Below are 23,651 nucleotides of genomic sequence, written 5' to 3'. Positions count from 1 at the left end.
TTCCATGCACTGAATGTCAATAATGATTCAACTCGCCTCCTCACAGTATATAAATTGAAATCTATCAAAAATGAAGAATATATTTATACTTAGACCAAAACAATAAAAGGTCAACTAACCCCCCGGCCCATAACCCCTAATTAAATTTCACAAGTTCATCAACCAATTTATGAATTATAAATTGAACGGATTCTTTTGGTTGCAAGCTTAGCTGCAGTTCGTTTACTTTTCCCATCATTTAACCCATTCTGACCTTTGTTTGCAAGGTCATCTTTCGTTTCAGAACTATTATTAAAATCAGTACTGGTTGAATATCTTGCCTTCATTTTAATTAAACTATTATAAATTTAATTGATCCTAAAGTCTCCTTCATCTTTATTGATACTAGTACCCCCAAATATTATATTTTTTATTTCTATAATTTCCCTGAAGCCTTGTAAAAGTCCTACAGACCTATCTACTATTTTTTTTTGATGAAATAAAATACTGTGATGAAGAAAATTATAAAGATTCTCTGCAACAGCTGACTCAAACGTTTCTGTAGCTTTGTTTTGTTTTAGAGCGCAATATAGTGCATTCTTGTGTTGTTGTAGCCTATTTTCTAAAGTTTGTTGAGTTCTTCCCAGATAAAATTTACCACAAGAACATGGAATTTTGTACGCTCCCTTTTGCAAATTTCTCGGTACCTTGTCTTTCCCTTTATTTAACAACGAGCTTATATTATGTCCTGATTTAAATGCTGTATTTATATTATGTTTTTTTAATTCTCTTCTTAATTTTTGTGATAAAATTGGGATGAAAGGCAAAGTTATGTAATTTGTTTCTTGATTTGAGCCATCTTCTTCTAATATTTTTGGTTCCGTCAACTTTTTTTTCCTTTTTTCAATTATTTGAAAAATCATATTTTCCGGATAGCCATTACCTATTAGAATATCCTTAATAAAAATTAGTTCATTTCTTATGTATCCTGGTGATACTCATTTTAATACCCTATCAACTAAAGAAATAACCACACCCCTGTTTACCTGGATCGGATGATTTGATGTGAAAGACAAATAACAGTTGTTATTAGTCGGTTTACGGTAAATTGAAAATGCTAGTTCGTTATTATTTCTATGGATCAAAATATCTAGAAACGGTAACTTATTCTCTGTTTCCTTTTCAATTGTAAAAATTAATTCTCCTCCCAAATTATTTAAATGTTCCAAAAAACCTTCAATTTCTGATTCCCCGTAAATTCCAAATAACTAAAATATCATCCATATATCTGCCCCAAAATTTAGGTTTTAAAAAATATGTTTCTATAGCTAAATTTTCAACATACTCTACATAAATATTTGCTAACAACGGATAGAGGAAATTATTTCAAAGATTGAAACAGGGATTCATAAGTTTCCAAAAGATATAAATAATGTAGATGAGTTAAGACTAAGGGTAGTGAATATTTTAACAGATTTTGGTTGTTATCAAGAAAAAGTTAAGAAAAAAGATATTAAAGTTTTAAAAGATTTACAAAAAGATGATTCTCTAATAATAACGAAAGCGGATAAGAACAATACAGTAGTAATCCTAGAAAAAGATGATTATGATAGTAAAATAGAAACAATTCTAAGTGATACTTCAACATATAAAAAACTTAACTCGGACCCAACTGAATTGTATGCTAAAAGATTAAGAAAAGATTTAGAAGACCTTAAAATAAATGGAAGTATCACACCCCAGATGTATCACAAGTTTTTTCCAAGGGGATCAGTTAGCCCTAGAATATATGGTTTGCCAAAAATACATAAAACAGGCATCCCCTTAAGACCTATTGTTTCAACAACCAATTCACAAACGGTAAAAATGGAGAACTGGGCAGCAATGACACTTAAACCATTATTATATCTCCAAAATTCGTATATAAAAAACTCGGAATTTTTAAAAGATAAACCTATACGTGTAGAAATGTCAGAAGAATCTAGATTGTACAGTTTTGATATAAAATCCATGTATACGTATATTCCTTTTGATAAATCGATTAGTATTTTATCCAAAAAACTTGAGGAACGAAGAAATGATATAGAAGAATTATCTTCGGGAATTGAACTGGAAACTATATTAAATTTAGTCAGAATAACTAGCAGATATACTAACTATTTCACGTTTAGAGATAGTTTTTACCATCAAATTAGGGGTTTAGCAATGGGAGGGCCTTTAAGTCCGTTGTTAGCAAATATTTATGTAGAGTATGTTGAAAATTTAGCTATAGAAACATATTTTTTAAAACCTAAATTTTGGGGCAGATATATGGATGATATTTTAGTTATTTGGAATTACGGGGAATCAGAAATTGAAGGTTTTTTGGAACATTTAAATAATTTGGGAGAAGAATTAATTTTTACAATTGAAAAGGAAACAGAGAATTAGTTACCGTTTCTAGCTATTTTGATCCATAGAAATAATAACGAAATAGCATTTTCAATTTACCGTAAACCGACTAATAACAACCGTTATTTGTCTTTCACATCAAATCATCCAATCCAGGTAAAAAGGGGTGTGGTTATTTCTTTAGTTGATAGGGTATTAAAATTAGTATCACCAGGATACATAAGAAATGAACTAATTTTTATTAAGAATATTCTAATATGTAATGGCTCTCCGGAAAATATGATTTCTCAAATAATTGAAAAAATGAAAAAAAAGTTGACGGAACCAAAAATATTAGAAAAAGATGGGTCCAATCAAGAAACAAATTACATAACTTTGCCTTTCATCCCAATTTTATCACAAAAATTAAGAAGAGAATTAAAAAAACATAATATAAATACAGCATTTAAATCAGGACATAATTTAAGCTCGTTGTTAAATAAAGGGAAAGACAAGGTACCGAGAAATTTGCAAAAGGGAGTTTACAAAATTCCATGTTCTTGTGGTAAATTTTATGTGGGAAGAACGCAACAAACTTTAGAAAATAGGCTACAACAACACAAGAATGCAAGAGATTGCGCTCTAAAACAAAACAAAACACCTGAAAAGTTTGAGTCAGCTGTTGCAGAACATCTTTATAATTTTCCTCATCACAGTATTTTATTTGATCAAACAAAAATAGTAGATACGTCTGTAGGACTTTTACAAAGCTTCAGGGAAATTATAGAAATAAAAAAGATAATATATGGGGGTACTAGTATCAATAAAGATGAAGGGGAACTTAGGATCAATTCAATTTATAATAGTTTAATTAAAATGCAGGCAAGATATTCAACCAGTACTGATTTTAATAATAGTTCTGAAACGAAAGATGACCTTGCGAACAAAGGTCAGAATGGGTTAAATGATGGGAAAAGTAAACGAACTGCAGCTAAGCTTGCAACCAAAAGAATCCGTTCAATTTATAATTCATAAATTGGTTGATGAACTTGTGAAATTTAGTTAGGGGTTATGGGCCGGGGGATTAGTTGACCTTTTACTGTTTTGGTCTTAGTATAAATGTATTCTTTATTTTTGATAGATTTCAATTTATATACTGTGAGGAGGCGAGTTGAATCATTATTGACATTCAGTGCATGGAAGTGTTTATTTAATATGTGAGTTTTGTTTCTTATTTATTTATATTTTTCTTTTGCTTTTTTCTTTCTCTTTATGTGTTTAGTATGTTTTATTTTGATGTAAGTTAAGTTTTTTTTAAAAGAAAATTTTTTTTGTTTCATTTTATATTTTTTTTTTCCGTTGAGAAAGGCTCCCGGACGTGGGGCCGAAATATTCGGAGTATTTGTGTATAATTAATTGTTTTATATTTCACTGCTCTATAGAAAATTAAAACCCGTTTTTCTTGTTTAAAATTTTTTTTTTTTTTTAAATGGAAAAGCAGTGTGGTCTAAGAAATTATTTAGAAAGTTCTATCCTTCCTAATCACAACTCACCTCCTTAATGACTCACCTTCTCACCTACTAATCACAACTCAAATCCTTAATCACTTACTATTGTTACTGTTTTACCCTAGAGTTCTGGTTAGCGTTTCGTAACTACTGTTGCTGAGTAGAGTCATCATATGCTAACCTAAGGATGTTGAGAAGTTGGCTTATAGACATTGAACCAGAGCCAGCTCCAGGTACATCAAAGACTAAGCTCACCAACTTTGTATCCCCTGACTTATAAGATTCTTTCAGTTCTTCAGCCAATTCTTCTTAGCTATGTGTCCATTTTTGCGTTTTATTTTGAGAAGATTGATAGATTGCTTTAATTGTAAAGTTCCTTAATCAATGGCAAATTTATATATTAAAAAAGCTCTGGACAAAAATTCGCTTGTTTAATCTCAAAATTTTAGTCTCTGGTTCCTTAATCAATGCCAAATTTATACAATTACAAAAAAATTATTTGGACCAAAATATACCGTATTTGCACGTGTCTTTGTTCTCCACTTGCAAAATATGCTAGTGTAATTTAAAGAAAGCAAAAACGTTATGTTGGTTGTCAAATATCTTGTTGAGACTTAGTTGTACCTGTTCCGAAATTTTTATCGTTTTCTGTGTAAAATCGAAAGGCTTCATGCTAAAAACCATAGAAAATGGTAAAAGTTCACTTAGTAAGATAAGATATTTATTTGAAAAAATTAATATTAAAACCCCTGAAGGGCCGAATTCGAATTTTGGAGTCAAAATATCATAAACAAAAACCTGGGATATTATGCCAAAACGAAAACGAAGAAAATCAAAATGAAAATTCATCGTTAGTCAAAAACATTGGGGGGACCGAGTAAGCGTCGGTACTGTTTCTGTTTTTACTTCCGTTTCTATTTTTGTCTAACCTGTTTCTGTTTTTCCAAAAAAAAAACAGAACAGAAAGTAGAAACAAGTCACTTGTTTTTGACTGGCCTGTTTTTGTTTCTGTTCTCTTTTTTCATCTGTTTTTTTCTGTTTCTGTTTTTGTCTAACCTGTATTTAATTCTTTTTTTCCAAAAAAGAAACAGAACAGAAAAGAGAAATAAGTCACCTGTTTTTGATGGACCTGTTTCTGTTCTTTTTTTTTCATTGTTTCTTTTGATTCTGTTTTTCTGAAAAACAGAAACAGTGCTGATGCTTAGAAGTGAGTAAGTTTACGAGTAGATTATGGGTAAGAGATAAGAAACCTAAAATTCAGGTAGGGTATAATTGAAGTTGAGCCACAACGACTGAACTACAGAAAAGAAGAAAATAGGAAATATACTTGTGATCCAATAAGGTATATTTTACATCCTATAGCTATTAACCTTCTTCTTCCTCTTGGAGATCTAAGATTCATATTTTTTTTTCGAATGACGGGCTGTCAAATAAATGAAATTCTAATCTTACTGAGGTTTAGAACTCTTGGGTTTACACCTTACTTACTTGGAGTCGAACCCACTTAGCATACTTATATTAGGACAAGGATATGATATTGCAATTATATAAGATCAATAAGGAAGATATGCTAGATGTTTGTAGAAGATTATTCGAAGAACAATTCCAGGTAGTCCTTTTAACGACTGTGTATCAAATCATGTTTTACGTTTGAAGGATAATACGCTGCCAAAAATTATGTTTTGTGGCTATTCAGCTAGGGCCAAAGGGAAAATAGGACATCCCAAATAGTCTGGGAGCAGTTTATAAAAAAGGTTTTAAGGAAGTGCAGACTTCTTGATAGGGAGTAACAACTGAGTCTCAGAATAGAAAGGCTCTTTAAGAGGAGCGATTCAACTCTACTGTTCTCAGGTGCTTTTGGTGTCGTGCGTTATTAGTAGTAGTTCATTAAAATAAAAATCCATTAATTTAAAAACGCTATTGAAATGTGAGCCTTGTAAATTTAACTAAAGTGACCATCCATTAGAGCTAAGAAAAACGGATAACATCTGGTTCCTGCTGTCACTAAGTATTCTCTGGAGGTTTGTGTGTAATTGCTTCTGTCAAATCTGTCAATGTGCTGGTACGGTATAGTACGGGTATAGTTAGTAACTACTTGAAATGATTATGGCCGTGCCACATTATAGTCACGCTTGTCGATAAAATCAAAATTACGTTCAATTACGTTCGTCGTTCATAATTTCTCGAGTTAGAACATCGGTTTTTTTTCTCTGGGAGAGGAATCTGACAAAAGTTAAGAAGATTTAGCATTAGTAAAAAACAGTTGAACACAAATTACTGTTGGTGCAAACTCTTTAAACTAATTTCTTGCAATTTTAATTTTTTGCTTTTTAAATACAAGTGTGACGCTAAAATCAAGAAAATTGCCTTATCATTCATGATATTTGGCTTTCTTTATCGATAGATGTGACTATGATATGGCACGGGCATTAGGGATACCATAGGAGCAGGTAGAACGAACCCCGTGAATAGGTTGTTTCAAAAGCAAGTCAACCAACAAAGTTAGAAGTTTAGCATTGCTAGAGCTTGGGTGCCAAGGTTCTGTGAAGTGTTGCAGCTACTGTGATCGATGAATGCCAGTTTTAGATTAACAAAAGTGACGATTACGTTAGTTTGCACTTCAATCCGCTAGAGGTGCAGAAAAACTGCTTTCTACTAATCCTATCAAATTTATTTGAGGTCACATAAGTCATTCTTATGGATGCGAATGGCAAAATGTACTCCTTCTCTTAGAGAGGTTCCGTCAAGTACGGCTACCCGATACCGTAACTACAACTGTTGGTAAGGTTTTGCTTAATATATGCTACCATCCTGTCTAGCAGTTTGCGGGTAAAAATACATTTTGACACTCCTCCTCCCTTCCAAAGAGGTCGAATTAGCTCCAAACTGCACCAAGGCATAACTATGATCCTAGCTCTTAGTTCGTGCCAAATTTGGTTAGGATCTGGCGTCTCCTTCTGGTAAATATGCTTATGAAATAAATTTAGTGATAAAATTCCTCTCTCCTCTTCTAAAGAGGTTGGTTACTAAGTTTCATTGAGATTTGACAAACTGTTCTGTGAGATATCATGGGGACAAGAGTTTAGGGATGCCTTCCCCCGCACTGATCAAAAGTGGTATGATCCCTGAGAAAATATAGCTAGGGAGCTTACTCATACTTCCAACCAAATGTTGGTGAGATCCAATAATGCATTCTCCCAGACCACCTGTTTACAAGAATTTTGGAACCTCTCCCTCCATGATAAGGGTTGTATCAGGTCTAGATCCACAAAACAAATATCGAAGATACTGGCTTCTACCTCTCACAAATTTGGGCTTACATCTGAACATTTCTTTCTTGTAGATATCCTAATGACTTTTATCAAAGAGATGCAGAGTTTTCAATCTAGGGGCTTGTAGAGCTAATTTGATTCTGTTCGCAAATCCGATGCTTAAGTTTACTTTTGGAGTTGGGACAGGTTTGTTTTACTTCTTTTTTTTACACAGTTTAGTTTCTACACTATTTTTAAGTTTTACACTATTTAGGCTAGAAAAAATACTTTTTTGAAAAATTGCTGGAGAATTATCAAATTTAATTTCCATGTATTACTGCTACCTAGATACAGACAACTGACAACAATAAAATAGAAAAGAAAAATATGAAAGTAGCAGTGTTGCCCTGCAACATAATTAAAGCAGTGTCATACTATATAAAGATACCAGGTACTTTTCACAAAAAAGAACTACTCGTACTTCAGTCAATAACATACATTTTAAATCAGTTTGAGATGTTCTTTTTTTAAATTTATGTTTCACTATTGAATACATACATAAAATTAAATGAGGAAACGAATAGCAGAGCTTGTGAGAAGTCTCGTAAATACACAAAGAAAAAAATAGGAGGCAGAGAGAGGAAATAGGAGAAGACAAAAAAGGGTATTTTTGTGATTTATGTTTTCCTACTAAGTACTTACATAAAGTTAATTGAGGAAATGAAGAATTTCCATTAAATAACAGAGCTTGTGAGAAGTTTCGTAAATGCACAAAGAAAACAAAATAAGGGACAGAGAGAGAAAATAGGAGAAGACAAAAAAGGTGATTAGTTGAGAGTTTTTTTTTATCAGACTGTGTGTGTCTCATCTGGAATAATTTTTCTGTTTCAAATCCCACTGTAAAAAGAATGTTAGACTTCTAAATAACAGAACACAGGAAGAGGTTTTGGGGATTTTAGGATCACTTCCCAAGATTGACCCTAAGAAATCCCCTTAAAATATTGCCTAAGAATTCACTTATTTCGCGTTATTGACACCCCCCTCCCCTCCCCCACTGCCCAAGACGAAACCCTCCGATCTCACTTAATGACACCTAGACTTGTTTGCCCAAACACACATTGCTGAGGCATGGGCGCCCATAAGCTGAATTCCAGGGGGGGCAAACTACGTCTAATTGCTACTTTTAATGCTATATAATAGAAATCTCAGAACAAAAATATAAAAATAAGGCAGCATCATTCAGCCAGGGGGGGGGGGCCAAAGCGCCCCCCTGCCCCCCCCCCCATATGGGCGCCCATGTGCTGAGGAGACATTAATGTTTTTAAAGAGGAGAAACATCATAAAGTTATAACTAATGTCAGGGTATAAAGAGGCTCCCCTCAGCTACAAAAGTATTATTTACCCCTTATCAGTCAACCATCAAAGGAAGTACGCATGGAAGAAGGTTTATTTCAGTTTTAATTTTGTTTTTGGTGCTCTATTATTTTAAGCTTTTCCTTCCCTTTTTCAGAGAGTTATTCCTAAAAGTATCGATGTGCCTCAAAAAGAATGTTCATTTCGTCATCAAAGTTGCTACATAACTGAGGATATGGATTTACAAGAGATTTTGCAATCCAAAAATCCTAGAAACGAATCAAAGACTGGAGTAACTGGCCTACACACTTGTGGAAACCTAGCTAGCACCTCTTTGAAGTTGTTTTCTTCAAACCCTTTTCTCACACATGTTTGCAGTGTGGCTTGCTGCTATCACCTGCTAGAAGAGAAATTCGCTTCAAATCCTTTTGCGAGTGGTCCTATTGGTAAGACTATAGAGCATTTTCTCCCCCCCCCCTCTTCTTGAAGTGCAATAGTTAGTTACCTTCATCGTATCTTAGCTAGGAAGGTTATCCTTGGTACTTTTTGAATATGATGAAAATCTGCCTGCAAACAATACGAAGTTTTCACTTACAATTTTTTTGGTATTTATAAAAAAAATTTTTATGGATTTCGCAGTCCAGTTATGATTAAAGTTGAAAAAATCGTTTTGTAGCATGCAATAGCTAAGATCATACGTTGAAAAGTTTTACAAAGACGGAGGAGTTTTCAGAGCTAAGTGTGATATAATATGTATATATATATATATATATATATATATATATATATATATATATATATATATATATATATATATATATATATATATATATATATATATATATATATATCGTTTTAGTTAAATAATCAGTCTAGTTTCTTTAGTCAAGTATGTATATGTTACCGTGAATGTCCGCAAATGGTGAATCGACATTCAGCGGTGAATGTCCTAAATACTTTTTTTTTTATCCTTGGATTTAGTCAGTGTTGGCAGTCAACTTTTTTAATTTAATGCAAGATTTGAGGATGACACGTTAGGTTCGGTTAGATTAGGTTTGGTTAAGTGAGGTTAGGTTAGGTTAGATAAGGGTTTTAACCCATCTCTGGTAGTTAGAACCAAATTTAACCTAATCTAACCTAATTCAACCTAAACTAACAGAATCTAATTTAAATTTAACTTTTACCATCATAGATTGCATAAGACTGAAAAAACTGACTCGCAAAGCTAATTGAATCCAAGCAGAGAAAAAGGAAATTCGGACACTCACCCGTGGATGTCGACATTAACCAGATTTCGGATATTCAAGGTAACATATTAAATCTTCGTCGATCCCTTCTTCCTTTTAAATACCCTCTGTTAAAATGCATTGAATTTCGATTGGTAAATCAGTTATTCCTGTTTCAAAATAAGGTTTCAAAAAACTGTATTGAACAGATTGCTTCTAAATTACCAATTGAGGCTCTAAAGATTTTATTTAAGCATAAATTTTCTATAGTTTTGAATCAAATTTAATCAGAAGGAATAATTCTGGCAAAAAGAAGAAAATACACTAAAAATATACATAGTTTTCTGTAAAGAGCAAATGACACTTTAGTCTTTGAGGGGTTTGAGGGACGGTAACTTGATTATTGATTTCAGTTACTATTTGTTTATATTTCATTTATTCAATCTTATTTTGTTCTGCTCGTTTTGAATTTTATTTATTATGTGACTGTATATCTGCTTTTACCACAGACGATTTTTGTCACAGAAGATGTTTAACTAACTTTCGTGACTGTTTTTAGAATGAACGCTTAAACACTAATTGTACTTGGTTTTGTTATTATATTGTTTAAAGTAATGTGCCTGTTACTGATATGCTAAGTGCCCGTTCACACAAAAAGCCTTTTCTACTAAAATTTAGACTTAATAGAAAATTCAACAGAAAGTCTGATTGGCTTAAGTTAGCGCTAGTCGAATCTCGTTGCGAATGGGTATTTTTTTTTCTTGAGACTATCTTGTTAGCTTACTACCTACCACCAAAAGTGTTTTTCATTGTATTTCTTAACGGAACGCCAAGTTTTCAGCAGTTTGTAGATGAGCCGGTGGGTGGTTTAATAGAAACATCTATTTTTGTAAAAGAAAAATTTAATAGCGTAATTATTTAGGTAGAAATATTGGATTGTCAAAATCTTCAATGAGTTTAACTTATATTATTATGTAATTCTTGATATTTAGTATCAAGTTTAGTATCAAGATAATTTAGTATGTTTGTTCAATCAAACTAAGTCATATCTTCATTTAATGTCATGATTTTATTTTTACCCGCTGATAGCTGCTACATTGTCTATCAATGAAAGCCTTTAAGTAACAAAGTTACTCCTATGGTTAGGGATAGCGAGAGGTCTAGCTAGGGATAGCGCTAGCGCTAGCTAGTCGAGGGTGTGTTTACTTTTATGCGCTACCGGCAAAAGGGCTCCCAGAACATACAATTTAGCTAACCATAATGACCGTTTTCGATATGGAATTCAGCTAAAAAAAAACGCCAATATTAGTGGGTCAATGCCTTGTCTTGTGTCAAGTTAGTTTATGTCTTGATATTATTGGTATTATTATTATTATTTTTTTTTTTATCCTGAACATAAGGTATCCCCAGTGGCGTCGTTAGACGCCACCTAGATACCTTATGGGCGTATCGGAGATGAAGTATCTCCGATTTGCCACTGGGTATCTCCCAATTGCAGAAATTATACGATCAGACTGAAATGGGTGAAAATATACCATATACGAATAGCTTGCTCAGTGCTTCTGCTATCCCCTAATTTCCTTGACAGAATCTGCAATTCTCGTACATAGCACTAATCACTTTAATATATTTATCTGGTATACCATACGAGGATAGGACCTTCGCTAAAGCTCTTTTATTGACTCAATCAAACGCTTGCAGATAATCTATAAAGCTAAGGACTAAAGGGATCTGATAATTTAGTATCATTAAAAAGCTAACAACATGGTAGATAATAACACGTAACATCAAATTTAAATGGATTGAAAAAAAAAGAAAAAGAAAACAGCTTAGAAAAAAGCCAGCCACTCACCCAAAATCGAACTACTCACTATAAGTTCTCAATAAGAACTGTCTAACTTGTCGCTTGTATAGCTTCTAAATGAGAACTTATTGATATTCGTTTGATTTTGGGTGTGTGGCTGTTTTTTTTTCATTATTTTGTGTTTTTTAGTCGTTTTTTAATTCGTTTAATTTTGATTTTACCTGTTTTTTTCTTACGTGCTGTTAGATTTTTAATTTCTCTTATTTGGGTATCTGTTTCCTTTTAATCTCCACGTTTTTCGTGTCTTTTTATTTTTATCTGGTCATTATCGATCGGGTTTTCCCTAAAAAAATGTGATCTTGATACTTTGAGACTTTCTCTAATATTGCTAAAAAAGGGAAGCAGCTGTCCTCCCGAAATAACCATTTTATTTCATCCAGTATTTTAATTGGTCTTAAGATTCCAATCTCGCTTTCCTTCTCTTTTGTTTTATATTTTCTGTAAGTTTGTCGTTTTTTCAGTAAAAATACCAAAAAAGGCGTTTTTTGACGAAAATACCCGATTTTTTTTTCAAAACCTAGCCATTCTCCTGGAATATCCGTTTTGTTTCATCCAGTATTTTCATTGGCCTGGTAAGATACCATTCTCGGTTTTCTTCTCTTTTGTTTTACATTTTCTGTAAGTTTGTCGTTTTTTCAATGGAAATACAAAAAAGGCGTTTTTTAATGAAAATATCCGATTTTTTTCCAAAGTCTACCGGTGGGGTAAAAAAAATTTGGGGATACGCGGGTCCCACCCGTTGACACTACTGTGTTTGTGTTACTGTGATTTTATATTGTTGTGCCCTTAATTTTCATACCATTAATTAGTAAGTTAATTAGTAGTCTGTTAAATTTTCAGAAAGTTTTGTTTTTCATCCTTTCAGTCCCTCAGGATCGAAATAGAAAAATCCTGACTTCTTCCTTTGGATTTCCGTTAAGTCAATATTTAGAAGATAGGAAGTTCAGTTTAGGAAGAAATGCTCGTATGATGGCGTCACAGTCAGTTCATCGGTTGATTAAAGAGGTAAGCACTGAAGCCTTGTTTCTTTATTTCCTGTATGGGGTTTTCGGCAATGGCGACTCCAGTGTTGCACTTTACGTTTCAATCTAACGCCATTTCCGAGGAGCTTTAGGCTATTTTTCAATATTTCCATAACTCAGCCATGAGACCCAACTATCCCTAATTAAGCCTCGTAGGAAGGAAGTGAATCAATGAGAGAGATATCTTGAAAAATCCTAACATCGTAGTAAAATAAACAAGACAACACAGGTATAAAAAAAAACTAAGATTTATTATCAAAGAAGAGAATTTTAGTTAATTGTTATTAGTTATTTCATTATAATTAAAAATTCAGCATTTATTATTCATAATCCAAGATCAATTCTTGTTCTTGTATTGGCTAGAAGTGAAACTTCTTATCGTAGGCAGCGCAATCGCGCTGCCTAAGAAAAGAACGATGTTGGCACAATGTATTATTTATTTTTGTTTTTTTATTTTAATTTTTATTCCATACCAGGGCACTTCGTATCAAAAGAGTTGTCGTATAAACTTGGAAAAGGGCTCATTTGATTGGAAATTGGAACGACTAGTGCCTTTTTTAATAGTCGAAAATGATTGGAAGGCAACTAACACCCCTTCCACGCCCACCATTTCCCCAAACACATCCAATCAAAATTTTGAGATAGCCATTTTGTTCAGCATAGTTGATATTCAGATAGAAATTATGTTTTTGGTGAGGACACTCCCCCACAGCCCTCAGGGCAAGGGTTGTAAGTTATGTCCTGGGGGCATATAAGAACGATGTTGGCGTCATGTATTTTTTTTTCTTTTTTCCTTTAGACCAGGGCACTTTGTATCGCAGAAGTTGTCATAGAAACTTCGAAAAGGACTCATTCAATTGGAAATTGGAGTGGTTTGTGCCCTTATTAATAGTCGAAAGTGATTGGAAGGCAACTAAAACCCCTTCCACGCCCACTTTTTCCCGAAAAACATCCAATCAAAATTTTGAAATAGCCATTTTGTTCAGCGTAGTTCATTTCCAAATAGAAATTATGTTTTTGAGGAGGACACTCTCCCACAGGCCTCAGGGCAAGGGCTGTAAGTTATGCCCTGGGGGCACATCAGGTTTTTATAGAACGCGTTGTCGTAGAAATTTAAAAAAAGTTTATTCGATTGGAAATTCAAAGGGCTGGTGCCCTTTTTAATGCTCGAAAGTGATTGGAGGGCAACTAACCCCCCTCTCACCCCCACCTTTTCCCCAAACACATCCAATCAAAATTTTGAGATAGCCATTTTGTTCAACGTAGTTGAAAGTTCTGGAAATTATACCTTTGAGCTGGACACTCCCCCCACAGTCTTCAGGGCAAGGGCTATAAGTTATGCCCTGAGGGCATGTAATGTTTTCATTGAAAGCTTCGTCGTAAAAACTTAAAAAAGGGCTCATTCGATTGGAAATTCAAAGGGTTAGTGCCATTTTTGATAGTCGTAAGTGATTGGAGGGCAACTAATCCCCCTCACACGCCCACCATTTTTCCATACACATTCAATCAAAATTTTGAGATAGCAATTTTGTTCAACATTGTTGTAAGTTCTGGAAATTGGGTCTTTGAGGATGACAACCCCTCCCCCTCAGAGCCCTCAGAGCAAGGGTTGTAAGTTATGCCCTGGGGGCATATAAGATTTTTATTGAAAGCTTTGTTGTAGAAACTTGAAAAAGGGTGCATTCGATTGAAAATTCAAAGGGCTAGTGCCCTTTTTAATAGTCTAAAGTGACTGGAGGACAACTAACCCCCCTCTCACGCCCACCTTTTTCCTAAACACAATATATATATATATAATATATATATATATATATATATATATATATATATATATATATATATATATATATATATATATATATATATATATATATATATATATATATATATATATATATATATATATATATATATATATATATATATATATATATATATATATATATATATATATATATATATATATATATATATATATATATATATATATCCAATCAAAATTTTTAGATAGTCATTTTGTTCTACGTAGTTGAAAGTTTTGAAAATTAAGTCTTTAAGGATGACCTCCCCCCCCACAGCCCTCAGGGCAAGGGTTGTAAGTTATGCCCTGGGGGTATATAAGGTTCTTATAGAAAGCGTTGTCGTAGAAACTTCAAAAAACGCTTATTCGATTGAAAATTTAAATGGCTAGTGCCCTTTTTAGTAGTCGAAAGTAATTGGAGGGCAACTAACACCCCTCTCACGCCCACCATTTCCCCAAACACATACAATCAAAATTTTGAGATAGCCATTTTTTTCTACGTATTTGAAAGTTCTGGAAATTATGTCTTTGTGGATGACAACCCCTCCCCCCTCAGCCCTCAGGGCAAGGGTTGTATGTTATGCCCTGGAGGCTTATGAGGTTTTTATATAAAGTCTTGTCGTAGAAACTTCAAAAGGGCTCATTTGATTGGAAATTGAAAGGGCTAGTGCCCTTTTTAATAGTTGAAAGTGATTGAAGGGCAACTAACCCCCCTCTCATGCACCATTTTCCCAAACATATCCAATCAAAATTTTGAGATAGCCGTTTTGTTTAACATAGTTCAAAGTTCTAGGTCTTTGAGGATGACAACCCCCTCACAGTCCTCAGGGCAAGGCTTGTAGGTTATGCCCTGGGGGCATACAAAGTGTTTATAGATAGCGTTGTCGCAGAAACTCAAAAAAGGCTCATTCGATTGGAAATTGAAAAGACTAGTGCCGTTTTTGATTGTTGGAAGTGATTGGAAGGCTTGGCATTTTCATAGTAATAATCGACCTGGGTACAATGTATTATTATTTTTTTTTTTTTTTTAGACCAGGGCACTTCGTATCGAAGGGGTTGTCGTAGGTACTTCGAAAAGGGCTCATTCAATTGAAAATAAAAAGGACTAATGCCCTTCTTAATAGTCGAAAGTGATTGCAGGGCAACTAGTCCCCCTCCCACGCCCACCCTCCCATTTGCCTATTATGTTTAAAAACTAAATGTTGCTTTAAGATTAAATCAAAATGCATTGTTTTAATGCTAATTCCCAATAAGGAATCTCAGCAACATCACAAGAACGACTGAAGGTATTATGTTCAAACTGTCGGGGCTACTTCTGCTCTTAAAATTTAAATAAATTAAAATAGCGTAAGTGTATCCAAGCTATCAAAGAAAGTAAACAGATTTTTTTGCCAATGATATCAAGTTTTCCATTTCAGGTCAACTAGAGGAGGTATAAAACTAAACTAAGCACTACTCTTTGGGTCCAGATTTTTAAAAGGGTGTAGCCTATGTTGTTAAAATTGCTGAAAATTTTTCTCCAGCATACAATAAAGAGGCCAAACTATAAAGTCTTAAAAAAAAGAAAAGATTTAAAGTATCATTTTCTTTTTCTCTGAAAAGACTATGTCAATATAAAACGAACAGAAATTAATTTAAAAATTCTTTTCCGCAAAATAAGTTTTTCAAAAAAAAGTAAGGAACTCCATTAAGCCAAAAATGAGCAAAAAATAGAATCAAATAATCTACCAAGCGTGAAACTACCGCAAATCAGCATCGATAAATAAATAAAACCCAAACCGAACAGAAATTACAATAAATAACCGAGACAAACTCAAAACGAGCAGAAATTAACATGAGTGGGGCTCAAAACACCTATGCCTTCCCAAGGCCAGAACATGATTTGCACTTTACTGAAAAAATACAAATGAGTATGAATTGTCAGTTTTCTATACATGTACTGATATTTAGTGATCAAAATGTTAATATTATTTGATTTATTAAAGTTATGAAAGTAAAAACATTTATATTTTTATAATACCATTTACCCATTAGCCGAAAATACAGTTCAGGGGAATTTTTGCATGGAATGCAGTGATTTGTCTCCTTTTTTGGTTCTTTTTTTTGCCGCTAGGGGGGCACTGAAACTTCATAGAGAGACGTTTTAGGGCTCATTTGCAAGCTATTTTTTGCATCTACGTGCTTTTTGTAAGTAAAAAGAGATAATATTTAATCAAATGCAATTTTTGGCAGAAACTGCATCTCTGTATACAAGACGATGTAGAACCCATAGCCTATCTTTTAAAAAGTTGCTTCCCTAGGGTATGATGTCATATTTGAGTGACTTACCCTGTGGCTTGTTGTTTACTATGTTCAGCTAAGAAACAGCCTTCGGCTTTTCCCTGGTCGCGATATATATTTTTATTGTAAGGATCAGTCAAATGGCACCTGCTCTAAAAGAAATGGGAGCTATATCTCTGCAAAAAAAAAAAAATGCAAAGCAACCAAATACGGCGAATAAAGCTTATTACAACCCATCATAAGGGCATTTGTAGTGAGAATAGTCGCTGTAAGAATGGTCTTGTGGAATGAACAGTAGTTGTATTAGCCGAAGATATCAACAGAATAGTGACATATACGAGAAGACATAATAAGGATGATGGCTGATGTACCGAAAGCCATTTTCGGCAACCAAATATGACAAATAAGCTAATCGAACGTATTTTAAAGGGAAGAGCACATACACCATCGTAACTCATTTAGAAATAGTAAATTTCGTCGTAATAGTGGTCTTGTAATAGGTTCTCTCTTTATAGCTAAATTTCTCAAATATCAAGAGGGAATTTATTTATTTCTTCACTCAATTTAAGTAGGGCAATAAGCTATAAACGATTGCAATCTAATAATTTATTTCCTAAATGATCCTTGGATTATTTTCATTTCACAATAGGTCCATAAGCAATAAAGACTAAACATCCTTGCATGATTTTTGAATCCAGAAAGGCGTAGCATGTTAATCTGCCAGGACCGCAAGAGTCTTGTCCTTTGTAGAAAGCCCGGTAAAGACATTTCATGCATATATATATATATTTTTTTTTTAGGCTGTAGATTTAAACGTTAGATTGTTGAAAATATTGGTTTTGTTGAAAAGCTTAACTTCAGCCTTTAGTCGCATATAAATAGCGACTTTTTGTGACGCGAAGTATGGTTGTAAATAAGTTTAAAATGTAATTCAGTATGGGTACTGATCAAGGCCTTACACAGGGGAGTTTGGTGGTTTTAACCCCCCCCCCCCCAAGTGTTTGCCCGACTCGTAAAAACGTAATAAAAATAGATATAAATAAATTTGTTATGCGTTTTTGAGTTTTTTTACCCCCCCCCTCCCCCCAAAAAAAATCCTGGATACGGCCTTGGTAAGGATGGTATCTGCGGGGTGGCTCTTGATGTTAGTATTGATTTTCTACTTAATTACCTAAGCTTGTTGTATAAATTGAAATTCTCCTCTGGAATAGTGCCAATTATTTTTTTTTTGTGAAGTAAATTGATACCCGTGATAAAGCGAGCTAAAATTTCTCACCTTTGCAATGCGCATAGACCGATTACTGTGTTGAATCTTTTTGTTAATTATTTGAGCTGCTTACTTGTAATTAGTTGTCATACAACGTTATTTAATCTAGTTCTCCTGCTGCGTCATTTATCTAAAAATTTATTTATTTATTTTTATTAGTCAACATATCTATGGATGTTATATGTGTCATATAGACGTTATATTGATGTTGAAGATACTATATTTTTCATTTATTTAATTAATGAATTGCGTCATATATCACGTACAGGAAGTCGACTTTTTCTTAGCTGGTAGTAAAGGACGATCCCAAGATGAGTTACTCAAATATGACATCATACACTTTGTATATCCGTTGTCGATTTTGTCTTTTGTGAATAAATTCTCTTTCCTTTTGTCATTTCTTCTTTTTTCTTTCTTTTGTTTTTGTTGCTTTTTCTCTTTTTTGTGTACTTTCTTTTGTTTTCTTTTTTCTTTCTATTTTTGTTAGTACTTGTTTTTGAATTTTTTGTGCTTGATTGATTAATAGTTTAATTTGTTTAAGTTTTGTTTCGTATGTTTCCTACTTTACAGTCCATAGAGTCTTTGTGGGATCTCTGATTGTGTTATTGAGTTGTTTTATTTTTTGAAAAAAAAATTTATCTGTATCTGAAATGTATCTATATCTATTGTCTTGTAAAATAAAAAGGCTAAATTTACCAATAATAAAAATATCAATTGGCCGGACGTCCATATGTTGAGGTCCATACTTGTTTCCATTATACGTTGAGAATTATTATATACAATATGATTCAAATTATGCATATTTTAATCACAACCATGGATTCTGAAACATCTATTTTTTTCTAATCAAAGAGCTAAAAGTGACATTGTTCAAAATCTCGATGGTTTTCTCTAAAGTGCAAATGAACTCTCGCCTTTAGAGGGGTTAGAGAGAGCGGTAGCCCTGCTCTTATTTTTGCTGATATCTCTTTGTTTCGAGTTTGACTGGATTATTCTTTATGTTTGACATAATTATTGATTTTAGTTTGTGTTCGTTTTGGGTTTAATTGATAAATTAAACGAAAACTTACCAAGTTTGAAGTTTGGTTGTAATTCTACTCCAAGAGGAGCGCCTTAGCTCCGCCTTCGAGTTCAACCGAGACAGACGCGTGCAATCGCCTCGATTGACCAAAACAACAGCAGTATTTTAAAGTCATTATAATATGCGGTGGTTAAGCTCATGATGAAATGCTCAGAGTTCAACGGGAAGGGAAATTGGGAGGACAGTTGAATTCTCAGCTACGCCGGTGTTCCTTTTTTGGGGTAGAATTATAATCAAACCTCAAACTTGGTAAGTTTTCGTTTAATTTCTCAATTCTACTTCAAAAGGAGCGCCTTAGCTTCGCCTTCGAGTTTAACTGAGATTTTAAAGTTCAGCATGAGCTAAACCCACACTAATGATCAATAATAGCCATATTCATAAAGAGAGGCTGTTGTACAAAATTTCATTTATAGTAAGATATTTCAAATATAATAAAATACAATGAGTAAATTCAAAAGACAGATAACAGCTGACCACTTTCAATTGGTTTATTATAGAACCTCGCAAACGTTTTGGCATTTGTCCAGCCTACATATTTTACGATTTGGTCCACGTCAACTCCTCTTGCTTTAAGGCTGGACGTTGAGGCAGAGCGTGTGCTATGAGCACCATAAACACTGATATCTATACCTGCAAAAAATAAAAATTATTTTATCAATCTAGAAATAGATGACTTGGACGCAGCAGTATGAGGCTTACGATATGTAAGAAAAAGTTCGTCGTTTCTATTCGGATCTGACGTCATTCTAATATACCTAGCTAGGTGCGTCACCGGACACGGGGACGACTCTTGAAAAGGCCTGAAATTTAACTACTGATTTGTGGTTGCCCGGTTTCGTTGTTTTTAACAACACATTGGTTTGAAAATCAAAACTCCCATCATCATTATGTATCACGAAATCAATAAGAATTCCAAATAGGGATATGTCCTTTTATTAGACAGTGAAACGAAAATATAAAACAAAGACTCTAAATATTTCGATGACACAATCGGTCATCATCATCAGTAGAGTTACTAACTTATCAAAATTAAAACAAACTGCTTTTATACTAAACAAAATAATCACTTCCGAGTCAAAGCAAGTTACGGGTCCATTGACTTAAAAAGTTCACTAACTGTTCTTGAATTTTTTAATACTGCGTTGAGTAAATATGGTACAAGTTTCTTCTAAATTGCATGTCAAAGCAGGTTACCAGTCCATTGACTTAGAATGTTCACTAGCTGTTCTTGAATCTTGTAATACTGCGTTGAATATTCTTCTAAGTAAAAATGAAATAATGCTGAATTTGCAGGTGCTAAATTTATCATTTTATTCTTCTAATAGCAAATGAAACATTGCTGATTCTGAAGTTACTCTGTCATCCCCATATATACGACGTTTACTATTATTCTCCATGACTACACTGCAGTTTGGTCATGGAGAATAATAGTAACGTCGTATATATGGGGATGACAGACCAACTTCAGGATCAGCAACGTTTCATTTGCTATTAGAAGAATAAAATGATAAATTTACCACCTGTAAATTCAGCATTATTTCATTTTTAATTAGAAGAATATTCAACGCAGTATTACAAGATTCAAGAACAGTTAGTGAACTTTCTAAGCCAATGGACTGGTAACCTGCTTTGACCTGCAATTTTGAAGAAACTTGTACCGCCTTTACTCAACACAGTATTAAAAAATTCAAGAACAGCTAGTGAACTTTTTAAGTCAATGGACCGGTAACTTGCTTTGACCCGGAAGTGATTATTTTGTTTAGTATAAAAGGAGTTTGTTTTAATTTTGATAAGTTAGTAACTCTACTGATGATGATAACCGACTGTGTCGTCGAAATATTTAGAGTCTTTGTTTTATATTTTCGTTTCACTGTCTTATAAAAGGAAAGAACCTATCCCTATTTGGAATTCTTATTGATTTCGTCATGGAAAAGGCAGTGTGGTCATGGAGAATTATAGTAGCATTATGTATCATATTACTTATTGATAAACTGGCCAAAAACTGAACTCTTTCACAAGCTGATAGAACCAATAAAACTGCTAATTTTTGTGTTAGTGTCTTTAATTGAAGATTTTCGATATCCCAAGCTGGCAGTCTAAAGAGATCGTTTTATATTCCAAATACTAGAAATCTTGGGTAGACTAGGCCTTCTATTAAAGACACCTCGCATGAACTTCTTAGTGATGTTATTACTGCCTAACTGAAGGCTTTGTAAAATTGCCGATAAAGCACTCCTCGCAGTATCAATAGCACTGTATGCAACACCTGAGTGAAAAGGTTCCGTAAGAAAGGTCAAAGTCTCCGGTAGAGTTGCCTCCAAGGCCTGAATTGTATTTCTTCCACAAAAGTCGATCCATTTTACAATGTAAACCCTGTACTGGCGCTTTGTCGAATCCCGCCATCCATCCATGATAATATCGACTGTGGAAAGAGATTATCCTTGGTGGTGAAGCCTTTGCCGGAGACGACACAAGCCGCTAGGCGTAACGTCTTGGACAATGGATGGTGCAAGGTCGGTTTCTGTGGGAGAGACAAAATAAAAATATCATTTGGTAGAAATATGGGACTTCCTATTAAAAGTTAAGGGATACCAGAAGTAAGGGATACCAGACTTGTGTGGTCCAATTTGGAAATATCAAAATACCAGTGGCCTGATCTGTTTCCACCTTCTGAAGGGTCCTCAGAAGCAAACTAAATGGGGGGAATGCATAAAAGAAATGAGACTTCCAACTCATTGCAAATGCATCTACGAACAAACATTCTGGATCTGGTTTCCAAGAAACAAATGGTTTAATCTGAAAATTTAATCTAATTGCAAACAAATCAATAGCTATCGACTGACAAACCAAAAAGCTCAAAATAATTTATATTTCAGAATCCAATTTCCATTCTTCTTCCTTATCAAATTTTCGTTATGCTTTATCCGCGATATTAGCAACTCCATGCACATGTTCTGTTGATATCCAGCCTTTGCCCTGCAATACTAGCTGCCAGACCTTATTTGCGAAATAATTACGAACTCAGATTTTCATCCTCCCATTTTATTTATATAAGCTACTGTGGTTATATTGTCAGAACGCAGCCGGACATGCATGCCTTTAATATCCTGAGCAAAACATTTTAATCCTAGATAAACAGCCTTCGTTTCTAAAACATTGATATCAAATCTTTTCTCTTCTGAGGACCATTCACCTGTGGCCGTTTTCATGGAATATTCATCCACGAGTGCCCAACCTAGTTTTGATGCATCACTACACAAATATTTGTCAGTTGGTCTAGGCTCATTTTCTTTAGAAGCATGATTGGTAATACCCAACCACCATTGAAGTTCCGAATTTACATCAGATGTTAAAATTAGCCTTGCCGCAAAATCAACCCTCGCGTACTTTAGTGCTTGAGTTTTCAACGATTCCGCTTTCGTGTCTTATAAAGGTCATAATTCCACTGCTGGAAATGTTGAAACAAGAACGCCTAGAGTTTCGGCCATTTCTTGAATCGTAGTCAGTTCTTGACTAAGAATTTTTTAAACCAAATCTATGACCTTTTTAATTTTTCTTTCCGGCAGGGAAATACGCATTGATCGTGAATCTAACATAAAACCCAGAAATTCTATTTGTTGGCTTGGGATAAGAACTGACTTTCCCGTGTGAATCAAAAACCCCAGCTCTGACAGTAATTTCGCTGTTTCATAGACATTGTTTTGACATTCTAATATGACCTTCGCAGAAGGAGAGAATCATCTAAATACACCACTGACAAATACCCTTTTCTCCGAGGCAGGGAGAAAACGGATTTCATAAGTTTCGTAAGAACCCTTGGAGCTCGGAGCAGATGATAAGCCATTTGGCATTGAAGGGAACGCATAACAAACGTCTACTTCAAAACAAAGCCGCATTTGATCATCAAAGTCAACAGGGCATGAATAATAAAAATCGACTAGGTCAATAGAGGCCATATAACAATTTTTTGTCATTAAAAGAACCGTAGAATGAACACTTTCCATTTTAAAATGGTAATATTTAATGTTTTCCTTTAATTTTTAAACATTCAGAATAAACCGAGTAGACTCATCTTTCTTTGGGACCGTAAGAACGGGAGAAATACAACGTATTTCCTTTATTCTGAACTCGGGTACTTTAACAATAACACCTTTATGCAATAAATTATCAACTTCTTTTCTTATAGCCTGTATTTCTTCAAACGTAAAACTTTTGTTTGTTGTTTTCAAAGCTTTTAGTAGTTTTATCTCAAATTCAATCTTATAGCCCGAGGCTACAATATTCAAAATATTCAAATCACTGGTTATTGACTGCCATTTCGAGACGTACTTACTAATTCTCCCCGCTTTAAAGTTATCAGCCAAATATTGTGACTGCCTGTTGAAATTCACAACAAAATCATAAAAATCAAGGGCGGGGTATGTTAAATAGTACGTACCAGCTATTTGCGATCCCTTTTCTGGAATTTTTGGATTTTGGACCTCTCTTGACGGTCCTGGCCCTGCCTTCTGCGATAATTTGGACGGTGGGCCTCGTTCTGCCATTGCCGATAACGGTAGGCCTCCCCTTGCACGGTTTTTGGTCTTCCAAATGATTTTTCAAATCCGCGACAGATTTGGCTTTAGACGTTGTTTTAGCAACATCTTTGC

General features: G+C 34.0%; 1 protein-coding gene across 1 annotated transcript in view; it reads left to right on the top strand.

Moving 5' to 3' along the window:
- LOC148953511 (putative methyltransferase-like protein 25) overlaps window positions 1-23,651 on the top strand; it is a 52,512-nt gene that overhangs the window by 13,113 nt on the left and 15,748 nt on the right. The window contains exons 3-4 of the mRNA XM_089087718.1: window positions 8,619-8,907; window positions 12,417-12,556. Of these exons, the coding sequence (XP_088943844.1) occupies window positions 8,619-8,907; window positions 12,417-12,556 (429 nt within the window). The remainder of the gene's footprint in view (window positions 1-8,618; window positions 8,908-12,416; window positions 12,557-23,651) is intronic.

The sequence above is a fragment of the Artemia sp. Qi Xiang Cuo genome, chromosome 4, assembly GCF_049724085.1.
Source record: "Artemia sp. Qi Xiang Cuo chromosome 4, ASM4972408v1, whole genome shotgun sequence".
Classification (NCBI taxonomy): domain Eukaryota; kingdom Metazoa; phylum Arthropoda; class Branchiopoda; order Anostraca; family Artemiidae; genus Artemia; species Artemia sp. Qi Xiang Cuo.
The sequence above is the reverse complement of the archived record's forward strand: the minus strand, read 5'-3'. Positions and strand labels throughout refer to the sequence as shown.